This window comes from Monocercomonoides exilis (assembly GCF_001643675.1).
Source record: "Monocercomonoides exilis strain PA203 chromosome Unknown scaffold11-1913109, whole genome shotgun sequence".
NCBI classification, from domain to species: domain Eukaryota; phylum Preaxostyla; order Oxymonadida; family Polymastigidae; genus Monocercomonoides; species Monocercomonoides exilis.
In genome coordinates this window covers 1,709,871-1,734,442 of record NW_027150556.1, presented here as the reverse complement: position 1 = coordinate 1,734,442, position 24,572 = coordinate 1,709,871, and the positions used below count along the sequence as shown (strand labels likewise).

The 24,572-nt window shown below is 42.8% G+C and overlaps 5 protein-coding genes across 5 annotated transcripts; 2 read left to right on the top strand and 3 right to left on the bottom strand.

Moving 5' to 3' along the window:
* Window positions 1-40: 40 nt before the first annotated feature.
* On the top strand, window positions 41-3,006 carry MONOS_242 (uncharacterized protein; the record flags this gene model as incomplete). Its single annotated transcript, XM_067872338.1, has 4 exons — window positions 41-367; window positions 464-1,741; window positions 1,928-2,331; window positions 2,458-3,006. 4 exons carry the CDS (start codon window positions 41-43, stop codon window positions 2,579-2,581), a joined length of 2,133 nt encoding a protein of 710 aa, XP_067731761.1. The 3' UTR covers window positions 2,582-3,006.
* On the bottom strand, window positions 2,946-9,836 carry MONOS_243 (uncharacterized protein). Its single transcript, XM_067872348.1, has one exon. It carries the CDS (start codon window positions 9,809-9,811, stop codon window positions 3,275-3,277), a length of 6,537 nt encoding a protein of 2,178 aa, XP_067731760.1. The 5' UTR covers window positions 9,812-9,836; the 3' UTR covers window positions 2,946-3,274.
* Window positions 9,837-10,451: 615 nt separating this feature from the next.
* On the bottom strand, window positions 10,452-15,721 carry MONOS_244 (uncharacterized protein; the record flags this gene model as incomplete). Its single annotated transcript, XM_067872359.1, has 2 exons — window positions 10,452-10,503; window positions 10,557-15,721. The coding sequence occupies 2 exons, from the start codon at window positions 15,719-15,721 to the stop codon at window positions 10,452-10,454; spliced, it is 5,217 nt and encodes a 1,738-aa protein (XP_067731759.1).
* Window positions 15,722-18,150: 2,429 nt separating this feature from the next.
* On the bottom strand, window positions 18,151-19,442 carry MONOS_245 (uncharacterized protein; the record flags this gene model as incomplete). Its single annotated transcript, XM_067872370.1, has 1 exon — window positions 18,151-19,442. One exon carries the CDS (start codon window positions 19,440-19,442, stop codon window positions 18,351-18,353), a length of 1,092 nt encoding a protein of 363 aa, XP_067731758.1. The 3' UTR covers window positions 18,151-18,350.
* Window positions 19,443-20,077: 635 nt separating this feature from the next.
* Window positions 20,078-22,717, top strand: MONOS_246 (uncharacterized protein). Its single transcript, XM_067872381.1, has 6 exons — window positions 20,078-20,156; window positions 20,306-20,388; window positions 20,436-20,527; window positions 20,609-20,713; window positions 20,763-20,806; window positions 20,869-22,717. The coding sequence occupies exons 1-6, from the start codon at window positions 20,146-20,148 to the stop codon at window positions 22,544-22,546; spliced, it is 2,013 nt and encodes a 670-aa protein (XP_067731757.1). The 5' UTR covers window positions 20,078-20,145; the 3' UTR covers window positions 22,547-22,717.
* The last annotated feature ends 1,855 nt before the right edge of the window (window positions 22,718-24,572 follow it).

The window sequence follows — 24,572 nt, the reverse complement described above, 5'->3', positions numbered from 1 at the left end:
TCGCATTATAATAAATAATTTCGAAGATTTTGTAAAAGAGATGATTTCAAATGGACCAAATACTGATAATGAAATGTGGATTGATTTTGAAGGGAAGATGAACAAAGAAAATATCGAAAAAGTAGGATACATGTTTTATCTACATAAGTTGACAGTGGACGATATCATAAAGGAGGACTCTAGTGCTAAATGGGAAGTATTTTCAAATTATCTTTTTATGATTTGTATGGCTGAAAGTGGAGAAAAAGAATTGACGGAAGTTTCAATTGTTGTTGGAGATTATTTTCTCCTTACGTTTCATAGAGATGAAATTAATGGAATTACAGATGCATGGGAGGATTTGAAAGCGTTTATAAATAGTGAAGAGGTTTTGAGCAATTTCCATCTAAATATTGATATTATACGCAATTTTTTTTTAACTCTTTACCTTTATTTAATATCTTGTTTATTTTTATATTTATAGGAGGAAACGGATGATTCATTTTTTTCTGATCTTCCACGAATTATTACGAAAAACTTAAACACTTCGAGGATGAAAGGGGAAACAAAGAATGAACGGAAAAAAGAGCAAGGAATGAATAAAAAATGGAAGATTTCTAGAAAAAAGCAACAACAAAAAGAACGCAAGATTATTGAACCATCTCGCGATGAAGAAGAAGAAAGTATTCACTTTGGAATGAACAATGATTATGAAATAGATGCTCCGAGGAGAACTGCCACTGTTATTGTTTCAGGACAAGGCAGAACAATGCTGATGCCAGTTGAAACAGAGAAAAGAGGTATTCTTGAAGGCGGACATTCACATCCAGGGAGGAGAGCACACCTTAGCGTTGACGAAGGAGAAATGAATGAAGAGGGAAAAGATAATAAGCAACACTTATTGCCAGAAGAACAGACTTCTCACGAGCATCTATCCTTAAGTACTGATTCGTTTGGAGACTCTCTTCGTCTGGAAAGCCAGTTGCCATCTTCATCATCGACTCAGCTTTCAAATTCTTTGTTAAGATGTTCATCATCATCAGCTTCAATTCCTATGAATAATTCAGAGACAATACACGATGAAAAAGGAAGATATTCCGATTATTTGGAAGAAGGGCAAAATGAAAAAGATTTGAACGACATTGAATGGAGATATATATCCATGCCAATGCAGCAACTGAAGGAGAATGGTGCTCTGAAAGTTGCTTCATCGCTTTTGGAAGAAGAGAGTGCAGAAAACGAAGAAGATGAAGACGATGACGAAAACATTGAATTGCCATTAGTTAGAAGAAGAAAAGGAGGTGAAAGCGAAGATGTTATTGGAGAAGTTTATCCAAAGGATAGCCAAACAGATAAAGCAGAAAGAAAAGAGCTTTTGCTTGATGAAAATCGTCCTAAACAAGAGGAGAAAAATTCTGAAGCTCAAGAAAAGGAAGATGAAATGAAAAGAAAAATTTATTCTCATGCGAGTGTCAAAGAATTGCCAGTTAATAGCATTGGTATAAATTCTGTAAGCATTCATAGAAGTTGCAGATCTTTATCTTCCTCTTCATCGGCTTCGGCTTCTTCATCTTCTTCTTTATCTTTGCCCAAAAACATCAATTTGTCAGATGGCACACCTCCAGACGAACGTGGTTGTGCTGGAGAAAAAATTGCATTCGAGAAGAAAAGATCACCAATGAAAGTTGATTTTTTGCTTTATTTGATTCTAAACTCATTTGTTTTGGAGTACAAAGATGATGTTGAACAAATTGAACGAGAAGTATGACAGTATATTGTAAACGATTTTTACATACTTTGCTTATATCATTGTTTATTTTAAATCTTTCTATAAATTCATTGAAATTTTATCCAAATTTTTTTCTTTTCTTTTTTTGTGTACCAAAATATTGTGAGCATTTTCCATTTGATTTATAACCATCTCTTTTAATGACTTTCTGAATTCCAGGTTGAAACGCTGTTTGCACTTGCACAGTCTTTGCATCACGAAGGAGATCAAGAAGATCTGCTAAACAGAATAGACGCTGACAGAGAACGCCTCCACTGGCTGCATTTCGGACTGAAACCTTATCGCGAAGTTTTGAGTTCTCTATGTTCAGCAACTAAGGAGGAGATTAGGTTTGTTTGCGCGCAGACGAAAAGATATTTGCGTTCTGTGTTTGATTTGGTTGTGTTTCTTGTGGAAAAAGTGGAGTCATCTGAAGAAACACTCACAAACACTCAAGCAAATTATCTTGGCTGGCTTTCGGTGAAGTTGAGTCGCACATCAAATAGGGTGAACAGAATAGCCAAAGATGTGACGCTTGTAATGTGCGTATTTGGGATGATGCAGCTGATCGGATCAACATGGGGGTGTGCAAATCTGTGACAATTCAATGGAGAGCTATTTTTACTACACTTTTTTCGTTATCTTTTTTTCTTTTAATTTTTTTCTTTTCCATTGATTATTATTCATTAATATCTCTTTCTCCTGAATAGTATGAATGTATGGCTTCCTGGTGGCACTGACACTGGATCATCAAAGCCAGTAATAATATTAGTTGGCTGCTATGTGCTAATTGCACTTCTTTGTTTTTTACTCTTCAAATGTCTGAAATGGTAGTTTGTGCATTTTACACTTTCTTTTTCGTTGTTTTTGAGTGAAATATGTGTGTATAATCTGAAACAGGATTTCAGTATTTTTTATCACAAACGACAATTAAGTGATTATCAGAAAAAGAAAGAATATAATGGAGAGAAAACATCAAAAGAATTGTTCAATTTATTGCAGAATCGTCATTTTTTCCTGAAAGAAATTGCAGCATCATTGAAGATTCAAGTTACGACAAACAATTTGAAAATAAAAGAAGTGAAGAAATATGCTCTGGAAATAAAGAAAGTTGGAAATGTTTTCAAAATCTTCTTTGTCAACTTACTATTTCAGCTTTTGTTGAGACTTTTCGTTCAATAATTAAGAAAAAAAATGAATTATTAGTGCATTTTTGCTCATTTTCATAATAGCTTTGAACAAACATGAAAATAATAATTTCTTTATTTCACAGATAATTAGGATTTTGTTTTTGTGTATATTTGGCGAATTGCCACAAAATAAAAAATCCAGAAAATAAATATTTGAAAAAAAAATGGCATTTAAAGATTATTGTTGAAATGGAAAAGCTCAACCCACAAAAATGAAGTGTCTTCTCTTTCCTCTGTGAGGAAACAAAAATCAAGAACCCAAACCAACACATAACCCTCCAACACATTAACAACTTCATTCATTATCGTTTTCTCCCAAATATCCTCTTTTCTTTTTTCATTTTCTCTCTGCTATTTCACTTCCACTCACACTCTCATTCCCACTTCCACATCTTCCGCTTTCTTCTAATCCGATTGCATCCGAAACAGTGAAAGTCGCCATGCTTGCCGGACAGTATCGGATGAATTCTCGCTTCAGGTCTCTCAGCCGTGGGCGGTTTTCTGCCTCAAACTGCAGCATGCTGCACACTGCATCTCGCAGCTGGCTGTTCTCAACAACTCCCATGTTCGGCAGTCCTCTTTCTTTGATCATCCACCCAGCCATCTCTGCCTCATACTCCCCAAACGGCACCTTCAGCGTCAAACACTCCCACAGCATCATCCCAATCGAAAACACAGCTGTTTTCTTTGTTGCTCCCATTTTATTATTCATCAACAATTCAGGTGCCTTCCATCGCATGCATTCCTTCCTGTTGTCATCTTCATCCTCAAACGCTGAAGAGGGCAGAGAGTCTCTATCATCATCGCTGGCAGATGTCGCAACAGTTGATGATGAGATGGATGATGAGTCTGAATCCGAGTCTGACGAGCAGTCTGAGTGCATCGCTATTGTGATCACCATGTGCTCAGAGAACAGAACAATGTGCGGACTCAGATTCGCAAGAGAAGAAAGAGGGTTTTCCATTTCGTCAAATGAGTGGAGTGCACCGTTCGCCACCCAGAACAGGATCTGAGCAGCTGTCAGCTCCCTCTCCTGAAGAGTGCCAATCGCCATCTCTTTCTTCCCGTTCCTTCCATGAAGCAGTATGAACAGTGAATCCCTCAGATCCACAATCAGCTTCTCGTGAGGAACTGAGCATGCCATTGCATCCACAAGATTCGACATCGATGAGGTGGTTGGACATAGATCCTCCCCTCTAACAAATGTTGAATCTGAATCAGTTGTTGATGTGGATGAAGTGGAAGAGATGGATGGTGATGGTGTTCTCTTTCTTGTTTCATCTTCTTCCTCTTTGTCATCCACTTTCTCCAGCATCCATTCAGGAATCTTGTCTGAGTCTCTTCCAAGAATATATTCAGTGGAACCACTTTCAGAAAGAAGGTGCTCTGACGATTCGGAATGTTCCATATTCGTCTCATATATTCTCTTCTTAATCCTCTCTTCATTCTTCTTCTCTGCTTCCCTCTCCACTCTTCTCCACCTCTCTTCAGGTGACATTTCCATCGTCATCATCTCAATCAGTTTCGGATCCTTTTTCACCGTATCCTCCACAATGATCTCCAATTCTTCGGTTCTTCTCTTTTGCTTTCTCCATCGAACAATGAATATCACAGAAATTATTAGAACAATCAACAACATCACAACCAAAATGACAATTATCACCGTTGAAGAAGATCCATATCCATTTTTGCCTTCAACAAGTTTATCATTTCCATTTGCTTTTAGCTCGCTTCTATTCTTCAGAATGAAATCTGTTGTTGATGAAGGAGAATCTGATTTTCCAAATAGAATGCTAACACTCACTTCTGTTTGTTCTTCATCCCATCCAGCTCCAGAATCTTCGATTGATGAATGGACTTCGTTCTCTGATACAAAATTGTCTTCTCCAAATATTCCCCTTACAATCTCTTTTTCATCCCCTCTTGTGAATGTGAGTCGCATCCCCAGGTTACACGGCATCAGAAGCTGCCCTTCAAACACAATATCTATCTTCTTTCCATCTTTCACAGCTTCCACATTCCTCAAAACAGGAATGAAAAATGGCGATGCCCTCTCGGCCGCCAGCCCACCAAGCTTGCAGCCATTGTCAGACGAAATCCACATCGAACTGTTCTCTTTCAGCCCGTCTCCCCCTTTCAAACTTTCAATCTCCAATGATGCGCTGCCAAAGCATAGAACATTCCTTCTCGCCGATTCATAGTTTCTGATTCCTGCACTGTTACCCGCAAACTCCCCCTTTTCCACTCTTGCCTTCCCACCTTCAACGCTCAATCCCCCCATTTCCATATCTGAAATCCTTGTGTCCTTCAGCGTTGCTGTGCTGTTCACAAGCATCACAGCCGATCCATTCCATCTGCAGATCCATTCCTGGATATCCCTGAATTCAGCATTGCCATTTGCAGTCGAGCCAACGCCTGTTCCTGAAAATGCACAGACATCCATCGTGACGTTTCTGCATGAATCCAACAAGGCAACACACCCTTTCTGACTTTGAAGCGTGCATTTTGAAACAGAGCAGTTGCACAGCCTCAGCGGCATTTCACATGCCTTTGAAGCAATAATGCCACCTTCTGCCGAGGGGCATGTCACATTCTCAAAGACTGACGATGCAAGCTCAAAACCCTGGCTTTCCAAATTACCCTCAGCGCCTGAATTCTGCTGGGTTATTGATACTGCTGAATTCTCCAATCTCACGTTCGATAAATGCAAAAAATGGAATGTCGCTGAAATGCTTCCCACTTTAATCAGCGGAGAAGGCGATCCCAGTTCCAGACTCATAATCTTGAGGCCAGACACAACAATCGATGCTGTTTCTGCACAAATGAGGGTGAACGGGATGATGCTAAATGATTCATCCGCAGCAGCAGCATTCGTTGAGGACTGACCAACAGAATGTGCAGCGAAACTGCAAGATGTGATTGAGAGACTCCCATTTTGTGCTTCAAGGAAAACAAAATGCTCCGATGCAAACGCTGCAGGAAACACAAACTGAACTCCTGTGAACCCCACCTTGCCTGCGGTGATGCCAACCGAAGAGCGCGTGCAATTCATTCCTGATGCAACATCAACACTACAAATCGTGCCCTCTGCTGCGCCCACCTGAACTGAATCAAAGTCTGCCTCGCCACAAAGTCCTGATGCTGTGTGCACAAGGAGCATCCTTGCATATCTCCCTGAAACATGCGCCAGCCCATATTCCACAGAAAGGCACGGAAGATCAAATATCCCACACTGCCGCTCGTTGCTTCCGTTGCTGCCAGCCGCAGAACTCACAAGAATCGTGCTTGACTGGAATATGCTGATGAAGTTCATCAGATCAACAGGATCTCGGTGAACAAGATCGATCCCAAAGATGGCATTCACCACATTGAACCCGTCTCCATTCACATCAATCTGGAACAGCGTCTCGTTGATCTGCGTCTCAATCGACTCACACCGGATAAAAATATCGTTCCCAACTTTCGCTGTGTTGGCTTTGAGCGTCATTCGCGAAAACAGCATCTCAAGCGCTCCATTCACCCAGCTCTCCACATACACCCCGCCTCCTCGGCCACGCTCCATCGAGCATCCACACTGAATAATGCTGCTGTCGCGCATGCTCATGCTCCCGCCTTCCTGCAGCAGAAACAGCATCGCTCCCCCCTTCTCTCCTGCACCCGCTCGGCATCCTTCAAACCGCGTTCCATTCACTTGCAGTCGCGTGCACTCAGCGTCACCGTGCACACCAGAGCCTGCGCCTGTGCACTCAACAACAGCACTCCCATTCCCTTCTCTTGTCACTGTGATAAATGATGAGTTCTTCACACGTGCTGTTGTGCAAATTACTCCATTTCCATATCTGGCGCTCATCTCCTGGCTCTGCCTCTGACTTTGATATTGCCCCTCCAAACTGCGAGTAAAACTGAACAAGCAGACATCCTCAAGCTCCACGTGCTCTGCAATCAGCCCATCAACATCGCACATGCACCCTCCATGCACAGCAACCACAGCTCGGGATGAATGAACATTTCTCATTTCATGATCTTTCATGGTCACCCCTCCGCTCTTCACAGTCACAAACCCCACATCGCTCGCCTCATCCACACCCACCCGCGTCTCAAATATGCACCCGAAAAACATCAAATCCCCGCTCTCGCTTGCCACCACTGCTCCTTCTCTGTTCCCAAACACCCCTCTGATCGAGATGCACACATTCGACATGTTCAGCGTTCTGCTGTTTAAAAGCAACGCAGAGTCAGATCCATCCACTTCTCCTTCACACGCAATGCTTGACACTTGGCGCTCGCCAGTCGAGCCAGCTTCTGATGTGATGGAAAAATCAGAGACGTCAAAGGAGTTGCGCAACAAGGCAGATTCTTCAATAAACAGCATGTGCGTTATGTTCACGCTGCTCGGACTGAACTGCTGCATTGCCTTCCAGAATGTGCAGCATGGCAGTGCAGTGCCTCCACATCTTGCAACATCAACTCCAGTTTCGGAAACCGCAACTTCCATTCCTTCATATCCAACAAGGAATATCAGCAGATCAACTTGACCCAGCAAGCCGTCTCGGCCAACAAACATGTTTTCATCTTTTATGGCTGAGCTGAAGTCGAAGTCGAATGCATCTCTTGTCACCGATTTGTTGAGATCAGCCCCACAAATATACATGTTCTTCCCCTGGTTTGCGTTGTTTTCACTCATGGTCATTTCTTTAAACGTGAAGAGGCACTCATTCGAAGAATCAGCACAATCAAGAAACAACCCTCCTCCACTCCCTTCAGTCGCAGAACACGAGCATCCTTGTATGGTTGTGTTTTCCATCTTCAATGAAAAGCTCATCCCCAATCCCAATCGCAATGCTCCACCTTCAGAAGATCCTGGTGTTGAGAGTCTTGCAAATGTGCAATTTGAAAAGGTCAATGTTCCATTCATGCGAAAGGGAGCATTCATACAACTGACAGTTCTCATTGAGCATCCCTCAACTTGAACTGCCCCACCATCAGCATGCACAACACTAAACTCCACTGCCTCAGATGCCTCGCAAGCAAATGAACAGTTGAGAACATGCAGCTGAGAATGTTCGCCGCTCGATCCAATCAGTGCATTTCTCGGGGCTTCAAACCTGCATGGCATCACAAAGCTGATACGGCACAGTTTCAGCGCATTTTCATTCACAATAACAGCTGACAAATGGCCAGCTGGGATCGATGAACGGACTGCAACCTCTGCCCATTCAGACTCATTCTTTGAACAGATATCAAAGTTCGACAGATTGTACTCATCCTCGATCGATGCACTTCCCTCAATAGCAAGCTCCCTTTCCGAGCTGGCTGGATCCGTGTTCGAAACAGCTCGCCAGAACGAGCAACAAGGGAGCGCATCATCCCCACACCCAAGGAGGTCAAGCCCAGTGAGAGATGAGATGCAGATCCGAGTGCTGACAAGCTGAACAAGAAACATATCCAAACTAACTTCATTCCCATCCAAAATCGTACGATCCCATCCCCACATATCTGCCGAGCCGTCTGCTTTGTCTCCACACACTCCCTCAAATCGCGCTGGAGCCACTGTCTCATTCAAGCTCTTGCACTCAACAAACAGATCTCGCCCCAGTTCAGCCGCATTATCCGCAAACAAAATGGATTTCAGCAAGTAATCTCCAGCAAAATCATCCTCAAACGCAAACATTATTCCCCCACCTTTTCCTCCATTTGCTTCATTCCCTGAATGTGCCTCACACCCCTCGATCTTTGCATCTTCAATGTGCACACAGCCTTCTTGTGACAATCCAGCACTCAGCCACCCTCCATTTCCTTTGCTGCAAGTGCATCGACAAAATGCACATTCATTTGTAACATCCAATCCACATTCGCCTTCCATGTGCACAACTCCTCCATCGATCGTGCTGCAATCTTCCATCGTGCTATTCTCCATCGATAAATGAGCTGTGCCCACAACGCTCACCAAACCACTCCCAGCACCATTCACAAAAGAAACATTCGTATCAACCACCGCAACTTCTCCACTCCCCTCCACACTGAGAATTCCTCTTCCTGCTCCATAATCCATTTGCTTCACTTCCACATGATTCAGTTCAAGCTCTCCTCCGATGCACAATGCAATCCACATCCCGCATTCTGCGCTTTCCAACTCCTGCCCTTCCGCTTGCCCAAATGTGCATGACACAAAATACGCCTTTCCATAACTCACCAGAACAAACTCTCTGTGTGCTGCAGGAGGTGGAGGAAGTCTGAATGCGATTCGCTCAATCGAAAGCACAATTTCTGGCACGTATGCAGCAAGCACAATGTGCCCTGTGGATCTGACATTTAGCACTGAAGTGGCTCCTGCTCCATCGCCTCCTCGGATCGTCAGTGGCGCTTCATTCCGCTCGATCTCCATAACAAGCTCAGTTCCATGCATGATCTGCAAAACATCCTTCTCCGTCCCCAGACACCCAAATCCCACTCCCAGCTCGTTGCATGGATAGTCTTCCTCTCCACACGACTCATTGTAGCCATGCTCCGTATTCACAAAAATGATGTTGTCCTTTGTCGGAAACAGGTATTTCAGCAGAGTCGCATTCACAAGCGGTGGCTCCTCATTGTCCATCACCCACATCGTCTTGTTTTCTTGCCCCTCCACGGCTGATCCCACCCACCGATTCCGATCAATCGTGATGCGAGGCGTCGGACACACCACAAACACATCCGATCCCGGTCCTGCCTCGTTTCCTGAAAAATGCACATTCCTCATCGAGTAGCTCACTCCAGACGAATCAAATTGCAAGAAGAAGCCTCCTCCACAGCTCGCCTCTCCAACGAGAGTGCTGCGCTCCACGCTGTTATTCTCGCACACAACAACCCCATCTACTGCTGCTCGCATCTTCATGCTCCCTCCCTTTCCACCTGCTTCCAAGCATGCAACACCACTCAATCGACACCCCTTCATCTCCAGCTTCGCTCCTCCGCTCACATCTCCTGCCACCACACCTCCATCCCCGGCTCTCCTCACAAGCTCTGTGAAGTTGCTGTTTTCCACCCTTGCGCTTGATGCTTCCGAAATAGCAATTACACAGTGGTTGCCTGTTGTGGCTGCCCTCACTGACGAGTTCTGCACATCGCCACTGCATCCTCCACTCAGCACAACAAGCCCTGTCGTGCACTCTGAACTCACCCCACTCAGAGTCACATTGTCGAGCACAATCCTTGCATCGACTCCTCTTCCTTCCACCACAGGCACAGCTCCCATCCCAACATCCTGAATACTGAATGTTGAAAGTGATGCTGTGCCACTTGTTGCCTTCAAGAACGAATATGATATCCTTCCGTCCCCTGCTCTGCTCGCTGAACATTCATCCACTGCAAGTGTACCACTGCTGCACAACATGAAACAGCAGCGACTAACCTCCACAAAGCTTGCTGGAAGAACAAACTCCATTCCCCGAAAAGTCGTGTTGTGCTTCGACTCCACAACACTCTCGCCTTCCCCACTTCCATCTGGCGAAACATTAATTGTTCCACCTGAACCATCAGCACCAGCAACAATCGCAACATCCTGCCTGCTGCCAAGCACGATGCGTTCTTGGAATTCAAATGAACTTGTGAGCACAATTGAAGCTGTCTCCTCCCCAAACCTCGCAGATGCTGCAAACAGAACACTCACACACGGATATTGTGCAACACCACACATCCGATAGTCTGCTGCGCCTGTTCCTTCATCTGTTCCTGCCACGCGTGCAAGCCCATCAAAATCCATCAGAAACACTGCCAGAGGAATCCCATACGACTCATTCCCTCCTTCAAACCCATTCAGCTCCTCAAACGTGCTGTTCGACTCCACGTCAATCTCAAACCCAAATACCTCTGCCTTCACTATTTTGCTCAGATCATCCCCCTCCACAAACATGTTCTTTCCCAGCCATTCAGCTCTGTTCGCTTGAACACCTGCACCAAACAGCATTTCTGTAAATGCAACATTCTCCGCAGTTCCCATGCATTTCACATGCACCGCCCCTCCAAGTCCATTCCCATTCCCATCTACAATCCTAACGGCTCTATATTCAGCCCCTTCTTTGCTTTCTCTTTGGCTCCCCATCCCTGCTTGGCACAAACAAAATGCAGATTTTGTCTCGATTCCTCCACCAATTTTCACGTGCGCACAATCTCCCACAATTGTTGACAATGCTCCTCCACATCCATCCACTGCAGCTGCTTCACTCACTGTAATGTTCCATATCTCCACAACCGAAGATGCATCCTCGGCATCACACCTAATCACGCTCCCATTCCCCATCCCTCGAGTCACCTTCCCAAATGTGCTGTTTTCCACAACCAGAGACGATCCATTTGCATCCTCAATCACAGAGCAGCTGCTGCACCCCACATTCTCAACCACCACACCTTCCATACTCATTGATCCACTCGACGAATACTCAAATACACTTCTCTCAGATGTCCACTCGCAATTGTTCACAATGCATCCATTCACCACACACACCCCTGTTCCACACACACAGATCAGCCCAAAATGCTCCACTTTCAGCGATTCTGCCAAAAATTCTACCAATTCCAGCTTCCCTTTTTCCACAACGCAAAACTCGCTTCTTACGGCTGCTTCTGCACCTCTTGAAGCTGAAGTGCTCATGCACACTCCACATCCGCTCATTTTGCACATTCCACTGTCTGAAGAAACCACAAACAATCCTTTCTCTGGCTGACGCATACAGCAGTCAACCGCAAACCTCACATTGCATATTCTCACATCCTGCTCAACTCCAACATATTCCTCAACTGCGCTTCCATCCCCCAGCATCCTCATTGTGCATAGCGAGGATGAAGTCGAAGATTGTGGCTCTGAGCCAATTTGGCAGCCAAAAGAATCTCTCAGATGAAGATACTCGCAAAGGTCAAACTCTGCTGGAAGCAGAATCGACTTCTCAGCTGGCTGCAACGTCAGTCCAAATGAAATCGTTTTGCATGGATATTCTGCAAACCCACAAATAGTTACATCCTCTCCGCCGCCTGCCACGCTCACATCCTGCTCCCTTTCCATCAAATAGAACACAAGCGGAATAGCCACATTCTCCCAGCGACTGTCAGTCCCGCACGCTGCATCTCGAGAGAATGGCTGGTTCTTGTCGAAGAACTGGAAGCTGCTCGTCGTGACAGCCAAATCCAATTTAGGTGCTTCCACAAACACATCATTCCCAAACTTCGCTGAATTGGAAGTGAACGCAAGCACAGCGCCAAGCGTGAAAAAGGAAGTGGAGCTTCGAAGTGCCAAAAACATCGCACCTCCCTTTCCGTTTGAGCCAACACCAAACCGTGCTGAACATTCTTCCATTCTACAATCCCTCACATTCACAACACTTTCTCCACCAATATCCACAGCCACAGCTCCTCCACACGCTGCTTCCCCAGAGACATGGCAATTCTTCATTGTGCAGTTCAGTATCTCTGCTTCCCCGCTCCCTTTACAGCCACTGTTTGCCTCACCAAAGCATATGCACGATCCATCTCCTGATGAGCGCGTGATATTGTCAAACGTAGAATTTGAAACCTCAACACTCTTGATGCATGTGGAGCACACAACGCCACCGCATGGAAGCACAGCATCCGAAAAGTTGCTGTATTTCACAGCTGTTGTGCCTGAAGACGAGATGTGCACCAGCCCAGCTGTGCTGCTTGTGGTTGTGCCGTTGAGCTGCATTTCGCTCACAGTGCAACTGCCTGATCCTGAAACCTCCACCACCGCAGCTCCCTCAAATACAACATTGTTTTCTCTGGATACAACAAACCCCACAATCGTGAGAATTCCACTTGATACGCTAATGAGAGAATAGTGCACGCGTGTTGTGTCAAGTGCCATGCTCATCGAGCAGTCTTTCACTCTCAACGATCCAGACGCGCAATGCAAAAAGGATTTCTTCGCTCCAACTCTTCCACCAAGCTCAAATGTGAGGTTCGTAAACACAACCCCCACACTGCACATCACGAGCCCTGCTCCCCCTGCAGCATCCACAGATTCCACATGCACTTTCACACTTCCCTTTGCATCTGCGTCAATGTCAAACGATCTCGCATCCAACGCCAATTCGTGATCAAACACAAACCCTTCACACAGCCGCAGCCTCCGGTCTGACTCTCCAAATCGCATCTGCACCGCTCCTTCCACACTCCTGCACGGATACTCTGCAAACCCACAGCCAGTGAAGTCTGCACCCCTCTCGTTGCCATTGCTCACATATGCCCGGGTTGAGCGATTCTCCCACAAATACACAACAACAGGAATCACAAACCTCTCGTTCGTTGTCGATCTCTCATACCCTTCCACACAGTGCACATCGCTCATCTCAATCCCAAATGATATCAATCTGTTCTCCACTGCTTTCTTCATGTTGTATGCATTCACAAACGCATCTCTTCCAGCTGATGCAGAACATCCGGTAAAAGTCAACCCATTCAATCTCACATCCACACTTCCATCTCCCAAACGCAAATATATCCCTCCCCCTAATTTGCTTGCCACACATGCTCCGAATGCTACTCCTCCACTCGGTGAAGATCCATTCCCAACAGCCACTTTTGCTCCACTATCTGCCTCCACACACATCCCTCCTCCATTCCCATTTGAACAACTGCACGACGAAAACGACATGTTCATCAACTCCACAGTCTCCCCTGCTTGCACTTTCACTTCCAGCACACCTCCATTCCCTGCTGTGCGTTCCACCCCTGAAAACGAGACTTCTGCAATGTGCAGCTGAGCATTATCCACAAATGACAGCACAGGCTTCTCTGTCTTTATTTTCGAGAAGCACACTCTCTCAAGTTCCATTGATGCTCCGCTTGACAATATCTCAACCACACTGCATGTGAACGAAGCAACATCCCCAGTGGCAGATGAAATCGTCATTCCTGCGAGCACCAATTTTCCATCCGCTGCAACTCTGAAAAGAGAAGTGGAAGGCCACTTTCCCGAGGAATGGATAATGTCCACTCCTTCCACACTCAACAACCCTTCAACAACATTGCAGAATACCTCTGCTGATGTGCTTGTCGTGATGGCCGGCCTGCTGCCTTGTTCTTGTGAAGGAAACTTTGCTTTCACCACAATATACTGCATGTCCACCTCAATGTGCCCAACGGTAAATCCTTCGCTGTGAAGCAGAATCCGTTGGCTCAGCACCGAGATCGAACGAGTCAGCGCATGGCCAACGGTTTTGCATTCGCTTCCTTCTCCTCCGCACGATGCCAGGTCTTCTCCTGCCCCCTTCACATTGATCTCCACAGGAGAAGGATCAGGCAGCCAATCTGCCTCATTGTTAGCACTGCTGCACGATCCTGATTTGGGGCAATGAATAAATCGAGGCTGTTGACTCGAAGAAAAACAACTCACAAATTGGCTTTTGTTCACTTTATCAGCCATTGATGAGACTGCTTGCACATCATTTCCCAAAGGCGATGTGTTGTTGCGAAAAAGCAAAAATTTCCAATTCATTGACGAGTTATCAGAACTACCATATAATGATATAGCTCCAGCTGCTTGGGCTGAAGATGAATGTTCAAACAAAGAATCCACAATATAAAACTCAGCAAGTGGATAGGGAATACCCAAAACGCCTGCATATGATTTATTGCAACAACAATAAGAAAAAGTGCAATTCAACAAAAGATTATCAATTGGTACTCCTTCGCAATTCATTGCTCCAAAAAAACTTCCTGATGTGCAATTTACAAATACGCAGGATTTCGTTAAATGATGATTTCCATGCCAGTAAGTAATTGCACCATCTGCGCTTTCGGCTTTGCATCCGCAGAAATCAGAATCGCAAACAAAGCAATGCGAAAAATAGCTACAAAACATTGCTCCACCCCTATCCATAGAATGGCAATCTTTGAAAGTGCATCGATAAACACACAGAGAACCGTTTCCACCCACATATATTGCTCCTCCTTGACCTTCAGACGTAAATGTGAATAAAGAGTCATTGAAAGAACAGGATTTATTGGAATAAGTTACACGCGAAGGATGACGCTGGCGAGTATCGTTGCTGAGTCCTCTGTTGCAAAACAAAAACGAGCAGTTGGTGCACACAAGGCTGTTTTCAGGCGCATTCACAGACCGAACAATTCCGCCATCATACACATTCTTCACGTTCGTGAACACAGTGTTGCTCATAGATGTTTCCCTTGGACCAAATCGGTTATCGTTTTCCAAGCTGAAATCGGGTGACAATGTGATGTTGGAGAAGGTTGATCGATGAATGTTTGCTGAAATGAATGGTGCAGACGGAAGAAAAGGCGAAGAAGTGAGAACAAACGAGTGAATCGAAGATGATGACAGTTCAAAAGCTTGGGGAAACGAAGATGCAGCACAAGGATGCTGTGACACAAGTGGAGCAATCACACTGCAACTTGAAGGGTTCACAAATGTCACATTTTCAAGGCAAATAGAACCATCGCAACTCCAAAACGGGCTGGTTATACCATGCACGTCACATTCCACGGTGCTCTCAATAATTTGCACAAAAGTGCTTGAAAGATTAAATCGAGGAGAAATGCTTCCAGAAGCAGCAAATGTGAGGCAACGAAGAAGAGCCGAACTATTTTCAAATTGCAATGAAGATGAGCACGATATGACTGTCTTTGTAACACGCACTTGGGGAATATGAGGAGTTGGAACAGGCAAGCTGTGCCTCTGCATGCAACTGCTTTCTGTATCGTCATCATTCAAGCAATATGCATTAATAATGCTTGCACACACAAAGACAACCCAGTCCAGCAGCCGCCCCGCCATTGCGAATGTTGTTTGATTTTGCACGCTTGATCAAACCCATTGCTATATCATTTCTGATATTCCAAAAAATGAAACAGATCAGAAATACCCAATATAGATCACCTTGAGATGGCTTCAATAATGCTTTTCATATGATGATTGATTTTGATATTTTTTCCCTTTTGTATTGTTGTCATTATTTTCTTTTTGTTGAAAAATCAAAATTCGAGCTTCATTCAAATGGCCAAAACAAGGCATCAGACTTTTCAAATTCAAATTTGCAATGGCTTCTGTAATTCAGCAACAATGACATCTTTATTGAAATTACTTTCTCATTCTTCCTCGTATTATTCAAAATCTCATATTTCTGTCTCTCAATCGTGGCCTTCACAAATTTAGGTGCATTTTTGACTCACAATCTTTTTCCAATGCAAGATCAAATAAAATCAATGTGAAAATAAGAAAGAAAAGGACCGTTTCGCTGTTTGTTTCTTCCATTTCAGCCTATCTTCATTTTCATTTTCTGAATCTGTTCGCAAATGATTCAACCACATTTTCAGCCATAATCTGAATGGTTTTGACTGAAAGTGTAAATCCAAACATGACTTTGCATGAGCAAGCTCACGAGTGATAGTTTTTTTTTTCTTTTTTGAAAAGTCCTTTGGCAACGCTTCAGGCCATTCAATAATAAATACGAACCATTTCCTGCAATTCCAGTTTTGCTGTTGTCAAGTTTGTCTGCCTCTCTGAGAAAACAATAAAATAATACGCACAATCAGCGCTCATGGATCGATAGCTAAATAAACCTGATGATTTCAATTCAATTGGAATAAATAGAAAATGCCTATTTTCTCTTTGGCTTGATGCTCCTTTCACCAATCTGAATCTCTGCCTTTTCGAATCCAGGTGAGTCCTCTTCCTTTGGCTTCTTCTGAAAAATCTTCAGCAATAATACCACACGTACTGCAGATATTGGTTGAATATTGTTGAAGCAATCCAGAAAACCCTTTCAGCTGTGTGGTTTTTCTGCTTCATGTGCAAAGAGCTCAAGTAATATAGCATGTTCACTTTTCTTGAACATTTTTCTGCGATCGAGCTCATCCAACAAGTCCAATGCAAATTGAAAGGAGCAGAGTCCCCAATAAATCCAAAACCAGCTACTTCTGAAAAGCAAAATCCGAACAAAAGCGATACGTCAGAGCGTCTGCACTTCGGCCAGCAAAGAGAAATGCTGAATGCGAATAGAAGAAATCCATAAATCTTCTGCTGTAAAATGAAGAGCTGTTTCTTTGGGCAAACTTGCTACTGAATCGGATAGAAGGCTTAGTGCTTTCTGTGTGCAATCAGTTGAAGTGAATTCATCGCTGAAGAGGAAGTGTGGAGAAACAGCAAGCAGAAAAATTGAAAAAGCTCCAGTACCAACAGTCAGTGAGCGAATGCACAGAAAAGAAAAAGCTGCCAGAGAATAAAACGCAATTGAAAGGCTGCTGTTGTGAATTGTCTCCAGCAGATAAGCAGAATGTTGGCTCGCAAAAAAAAAAGATTGAATCGCGAAAAATGAGAATGGTCAGAAACGTGAGAGTTTGTACAATGTTGACTTCAAGGGGATAAAACGGCGGTATGCAGAAAAGAGAGAACAAGTCGCTCACAAAAGATATACAGCAAACAAAAAAGATTTTGGATGAACATTCGCGTTTTTCCATCTTATATCTCATTCGCATTCGCCCAATGAATTATGGCGCACTTTCTAATGCATAAAAAAATGGCAAAAATATTTCTGTTAAATCTATCAGGAGTACAACAATCGCAAAAAAACAAAGACAATGAAAAATAAAAATAAAATAATAAAATAAAAATGCAAATATTTATATCTCTAAATGCAAAAAAGATAGGGCAAACATTATGAGCAGTGAAGGCAGAGATGAATCGGAAAAATATTCTCTGCTTTAGAAGGCTTTTGGTCGAAATTGTTGAATGTTTCAAAACTCACAAACGTTGCTTGGATTCTTCGCTCCCAAATAAAATGCATCACAACAAATATAGATTCAAATAATATGCCAGATTGGTAAAGGCCAGTTCACGAAATGCGCACAGGACTCAAAACACAGATTCGATTGCTTGTTTCTTTCTTGAAAGCATGACGCAAGTTGAAAAAACACTGTAATAAAAAGAACTGACTCTTCCATTATCATCTACAAATGCATGGGGGTACATGTTATCCAAATCATCAGTTCCAGGATCGAAATCTATCACAGAAAGAAAAAACTGCTTATGCGTTGCCTCCCTGTTTTGAGAACAGAAAAATTACAAATTTACCATGCAGACCATTGTAATTAGTTGCGGTTAAGTGATATAAAGAGTAAAATTAAATGATAACGAATCGGCAAATGAGATTTTCCAATTATTGAAAAACTGGAATTTTTAATGGGAAAATATTGAGCTTGTTATTCATATTTTCTTTATTATCTGTTATTAAATTATCTAAAAAATGAAAAATGAAAAATTTTTAAAAACAAAAGAAAAAGAAAGAAAGAAAGAAAGAAAAAGTGAAACGATGAAAATGAAAAATAAAAATAAAAATCGACTTTTTCCACAACGAAACAAAAGCCATGTGTTTCATCCAGCACAAATCCTGAAAGCCATTATTCCCTTATTCCTGTTCGCATCCTTCCTCAGATGCCATTTCTGCCTGTGCCTCGGAATCAAACAAAGACTCCGAGGAGGACAATGAAGTGGATGACGATGAGGAGGCAGATGAAGAGGCAGAGGCAGATCGTGCTGCATATTCAGCCTCAACGCTTGTCCCTTCTCTTTCTCCTGAACATCCTCCCCAATGTCTGCGGCGCATGAATGGGCATCCCATCTCTCTTCCTCTCCCTCGTCCTCTTCTTCCCCACCCCATTTCTGTGTCGCAATGGCGATGATGATGGTGGAAATGTTGATGCTCTGGCTCAGCACTGCACTTGTGCATCCAATGCCCTCTGCAGCGTGCCTCTGGCTCTTCACACTTCCCCTTCATCATCCAGCGCCTGTTCTCTCCTCTGCAGCAGCCCCGGTGGAAATGGTGGCCATGGTGCATCCCGCACTTTTCTGCGTCTCCTGCTCCTGTTTCTGCCTTTCTTGCTGCTCTGCATCGGCACGGCTCGCATTTCCCCAGCTCTGAGCAGCCTCTGAGATTCCTCATCCTCATCATTTCTCTCATCCTCTGCCACATCATTGCTCTCCGCATCCTTTCCATTCTTCCTCCGCAGCAGTGTCTTCTGTGTCTCTCAATGCATCTTTCGCCTCTTTTCCAACTTTTGTCACTTTCGCTTTCTGACTCTCCAAAACCCATTCGCTCCATCTTTGCTTCGTTGTATCGCTTCATCATCCATCTCTTTTCCCAAATTGCCCTTCGTCTTTCGCATCGCTTCCGCTTCCACTCATCGCATGCGCACTCTGTCTGCTTGTCTTTCTGCTCTCCTGCTTCTTTCTGCTCTTTTTGAGCCGCAGCAACTTTCACAAACAGTTTCAAAGGCTTCTTATCGTCTCTCCAGGCCAGCCCCACTGCCAGCTCTTCTGTGCTCCCAACGCTGACAAAGTCCTGCTCCTCGTCAACGTATCCGACTGACAATTTCTCTGCCTCGCCAATCCCATACAGCCCTCGAACTTTGTTTTCAAGCGCCTCAAATGTCACTTGCTCCAGCGCAAAGCACCGGATCTCCATGGTCCTAACAAATACTGTCTTAATCATGCGTGCCATTTCTGCTTTTGCGAATTCTTGTTTCTTCGACAAATGCTCAAAATATTATGAAAACCATATCTTCCTCAAAACATCTTCAAAACGGCTCTTTCCCCGCATCGCTCGGATCATTTTTGGAATCCACTAAAATACACAGTTTTGCGATTGATCTCGGTTAAAGACATTTCATCGCCAAAAAATCATTCCAAAATACTTTTCTTTCCTCGCTGTTCTTTTCGCGTCTAGTCCGATTCGTGATACACCCAATATTCAGTAAGACGCTTCATTTTACTGTGCAGATCATTCAAAAGAGCCGTGCTCAGGGCGTGTGTTAAACGAAAATCGCATTTATAAATATTTTCTCTTGATAACTTTATTAAGGGCAAAAGTTTTATAAAAAAGTGCTCGCTGAACACAGATGTTTTTCATGATTATAAAAATGTTGATTTTTAATATCCCAAATAATACAAAAAAAATCTTTAATAATTTTTTTGATATTGAAATCTGACAACATCAATTGTTTTTTTCTCATAAAAATTGAAAAGGAGGAAAATAGAACGAATTCTGTTAATTCTTTTCCTTACAATGTTCCATTGAAGCATTTTGTGAAGTTTGGTTAAAATATTTGTTTTCTCTATTTCATGCCCTAAATTATTTTGTGATATTTTTTCGTGTGACTTTTGAGCTTCTGTGCAAGTGTTTTGAAGTCAGTAATTGATGGACGATGCTGAACATGTATGTGAATATTTGATTATTTTGCATTGCTGTTATTTATCTTGTGCTTGCCTTTGAACATCACAAATAATCTGATTTTTCAATTATTTTCTTTGTTGATTTGCTACGATGCATTTATGCTTGATTTTGCAATAACGCATGAACGTTAGTCAAGCCGTACAAGAGCTGGCTCATAAATTGCCCCAAGAGCAGCACGAGATTCTTGACGAGCTTGGAGCGATTGCTTGGGAAGGTGTGAGTGCTCGAATGTTCGAAAATTAAACTGTGTGTCCATTGAAGATATTGGTGACAACGAAAGCCATTTGAACAATGTGAAGTTAATTCGCTACATCATGGAGTCGCTGGCGGCTTCTGTTGACGAATCAATAAAAGTTTGGTTTTTTTTTTTTTAATAATTTATATTTTCTTTTGTTGAACATGGCATATGACCGTTTTTTTTGCTCGTTTGAAAGGTAAAAACGTTGATCCTCCTGATATTGATTGCGTATTCGCAAAGCAAAGATCTCATGCTGTTTCTCGCTCAAACAGCGCTCGCTTCAGTCCAAGATTTCATGTTGGTATGAATTGTATTGGAAATGTTTTTTATCGGTGGTTGTCGATGAAAAGTCAAGCAATTCAGACATTTCTCAAGAGACAATAAAAGGATTTGTGTTTGTGAATTATTTTGATCCAGCAAAAAGCGTGTGATTCTTTTTCATTTGGTGTGTTTTAGGCATTTGATGGGTGCTGTTGCGCAAAAACAGCAACAAATTGCTCCGATTCAACAGAAGGCAGCAAGCATCCAAGGGGAAGGGAATGTGCTGCAGGGAAAGAGAGACGAGCAACAAGCAAAGACAAGAGCGTATTCGCTTCTTTTCAATCAGCCGATGAATGCAACAATCACATATGTTGCAGACGTGCTGAGCTCGCCCACGTCTCCCGATGGCCTCAAGCTGGCAGCATTGGAGCTGGCTTCGTTTCTTGCGAAAAATGGTGCTCCTGCCGAGGTGCTGACTTGTCTTGAGAAGAAAGTTGAGGCGATTGCGAGAAACAGCAGCGAAAGCGAAAAAATTCTGGAAAAGGCAACTTTTATTCTGGTGAGCCTCTTCAAAAGGAACATTGCAGAAAAAGAGCTGAATGGCACAGCCGGAGCTGTTAGCTGCAATGCAAAGGAACAAGAGGCGAAAAGCGATGAAAGCAATCCTCAATTGAATAAGCCAAGCATTGTCCATCATCAGCCGCATCCAAAGAATCAAAATAATCCCCAAGCAAAATTCACTCCAACATCATCAAGTCCAATCGTGCGCCCATCTTCCAAAGCAACAAAAGCCTTCACGCATTTCGGTCCTGCTGCAGCAACCACTTCCTCTTTTATTCCTTTTTCACCTGAAAACGCACAACCACAATCATCTTCGCATCATCCTCAAGGTTTGTTTTCTCCTTCACTCGCACCGCCATTGCCACAACCTCTTTGTTGCCAGCCGCACTCTTCTGATTCACTCACAAAAGCCTGTCAAAATGGAACTGGCTCAAATGCACCGACAGTCGCCCCAAAGAAATGTGTGAGTCCAGATGCATCGCCAACTTTTGCTCCCTTTCCGCCACAAGAATATTCGATGCCTGTTCTTCGCACCAGCAACGAGACAAAAGACAAATCAGTGTTTCCTGTGCTGCCTGGAAGCAAAGTCGGTCATGTGCCGTTTTGTGGAGTTCCTGTTGTTCCTTCTTCTGGCTATTCGTCTTCTTTTTCGAATAGTCGCTCCCCTCTGCCAAATGAAAGCACTTTTGCTGTGAAGCCATTTTTCCCTGTTTATTCTCCTGCGCCTGCACCAACAGAGATGCTACCGAAGCTAGTCGAGAAAAAAATGAATGAAGCAAAGGCAGACCAACACACATCAAAAGCAAGCCATTTTGCGGAAGTTGATGAGCTGCTTTCCAACCTCAAGAGAAAACAGCACCAACACACGCCAAGCGCAGACAATGCTCCAAAGCAAACGTTTGCGTTTTCAAAGGCTCCGTCCGATGTGAAAAAGAAAGCTAAAGAGAAGATTGAAGCCAAGCCTTCCTCGGCAACTCCACTTTTGAAGATTCCAGGGAATGCATTGATTGCATCGGGTGAAGGAGACATGGCCCTGCAGATGCTGGGGGCGTGTCTGCTTGGCTACCAGCAAGTTGGGCTTGACCGCTTTTATGCTCTGAAGCTGGGCATAGAAACAAACAGGCGGTGCGAATTGTGCGGAATGAGTGTGTCTCCAGGCAGAGCCAGCGAGCTCATTCAGCTGCACTCAGACGCCGATGACTTTGACGAGCCGCGCATTCGATGCCCCGTCTGCAGCAGAAACGTGCTGAAAGCAGAGTACAAAAAACACTCTGCGTTCCATCATCCAACTGTCCGAGTCGTTGTTCAGTGAACTCTCAGAAAGAGAAATTGCTTTTCGTTCCCTGTTATTATATTTTGTGGATAGTTTCTTTTAGCTTAATTTTTGTGTATTTTTTTCCTTTTTCTTTTTTATTTCCAACTGAAGCAAGTATTTTTAAATATTCTCTTCAGTGAAATAATAGCGAAATAAAATGGTATGAAATATCCTTAATAATTGAAGCAGATATATTTCCATATGCGTAAATTGAACCACTTTTTGTTGACATTTTTGACATTTTTAAATGTTGTAAAATTAATCCACATTATAAAAGAAAGCGTTCCAATGAGGGAAATTTCGAAATCGATTAAAAAAGTTATTCTCAAAATTTTTTATTTTGAACACGCTAAAGCATTTTTATTTTTCTCCATGAAATTTTCCCTTTTCGGCTGATCTTTTGAGAAGTTTGCAGGAAAAAAATTAACACAAATATTTTTCTTCTTCTTTTCTCAAAACTGATTTCAAAGTATTCTGTTTCTTCCCTTTTATATTTTTCAGTCTTCGCCTCTTGAAAAGCGGAGCAATATTCAAAAATGACGGTTCATCTTTTCTTTCTTTCTATCTTTCTTCCTTGACAACTCCTTCTTTCTATTCTTCAAAATCAGCTTGTTTTCTTCTTGTCAAAAATATTCTTTCTTTGTATTCATTCCCCTTTCTTCTCTTTCCTTCTTATACCGCTTATGCACTCTTTTGTCTTATGTGTCTTTTTCATTCATTCATTCGTTCTTCCTTTTCTCCCTTTTCATTCTTCAACTTCTCCTCTTTCTCTTTCTTTCTCTCTCTCTTTCCTCTCCAAAATTTCCTTGTTCTTTCTCTATGTTTTCTTTCCTCATGATGTTGAACATCTTTTTCTTTATTAATTGATTCATTATAAAATGTTTAATTCCTCTTTCAAAATTGTCTGTTTCCCCTTTCTCTCTTCTCTTTTTATTAAAAGTCATTTTTCTTATTCATTACGATTTTCCCTTATTCTTGAGTCCATTGATGCATCTTCTCCTTTCTCTTCTCTTTTTGGAAGCAATCTAATTTTGAATCATTCAAATTCCTTTCAATTTCCAAAAGTAATTCGCACTTCATCCAATTCTGCAATTTCACCAGAAGTGTGTGCCTCCCCATAAAAGTATCGGAATGTCCGTTTCCATCAAACAATTCTTTGAAATAACGAATAACACGAAAAGTCGGATGTATTCTGAATGTGAACGCATAGCAAGCTCATCAGATTCGACAAATGAGTCGCTTCTGTCAAGCACTCACAAATAAGCCAAGCATACTGCTTTTCTCTTTCAAGCTCATGTCAAGCATTATTGGGCTGTGCATCATACAAGACATATGGCTGAAGTCACGAATGCCATTCTTGAATGAAACGCAAACAAAAATAATCTCAAAACTTCCAGTTCTTTTCAAAAAGGATAAAAATGCTTCTTTCCATGGCATTCCAGTTCATGGTCAATCTCTATTCATTCAAAGAGTAACTTTAAAGAAAATTGAATGAAAAAAAAAAAGTCAAGCCATTGTTTTTTTGATCTTGAAATGTTTTCCCATCTCCAATGCATTGGTAATTATCAACTTAACTGACTTTCTTGTTCTTCAAAATTGCCTCTTGATACATAAAAAAATTCAGACAAATGGATAAAAATGGCTTGCAAAAAACGTCATCGAACGCAGAGAATCTATTGTGAAGTTGTCCATGATTCCAAATGAAAATACATATTCTCAAATTAACTCCTTTTCAAAGACTTATTCAACGTCATGTCTTTGCTGACAGCTTACCAGTAGGATTCCAAAATGCAAATGAAATTGTTGTAAATGCCTGCTGAGTGCTTCATTCTGCTCGCTTCCTCCATTGTCCAACCCCAAATTTTATTTCCTTTTCCACAAAACAAATCCTGCGCAAAAGATATACCAAGCAAACAACGTTTCCCTCGAAATGAACAAGCGGTTCAATCAAATCTTTCTGAAATTCAACTCGCTTTTTCTGCACCTTGCTTGAATAATTTTTTCAAAATATCACAGCCAATGT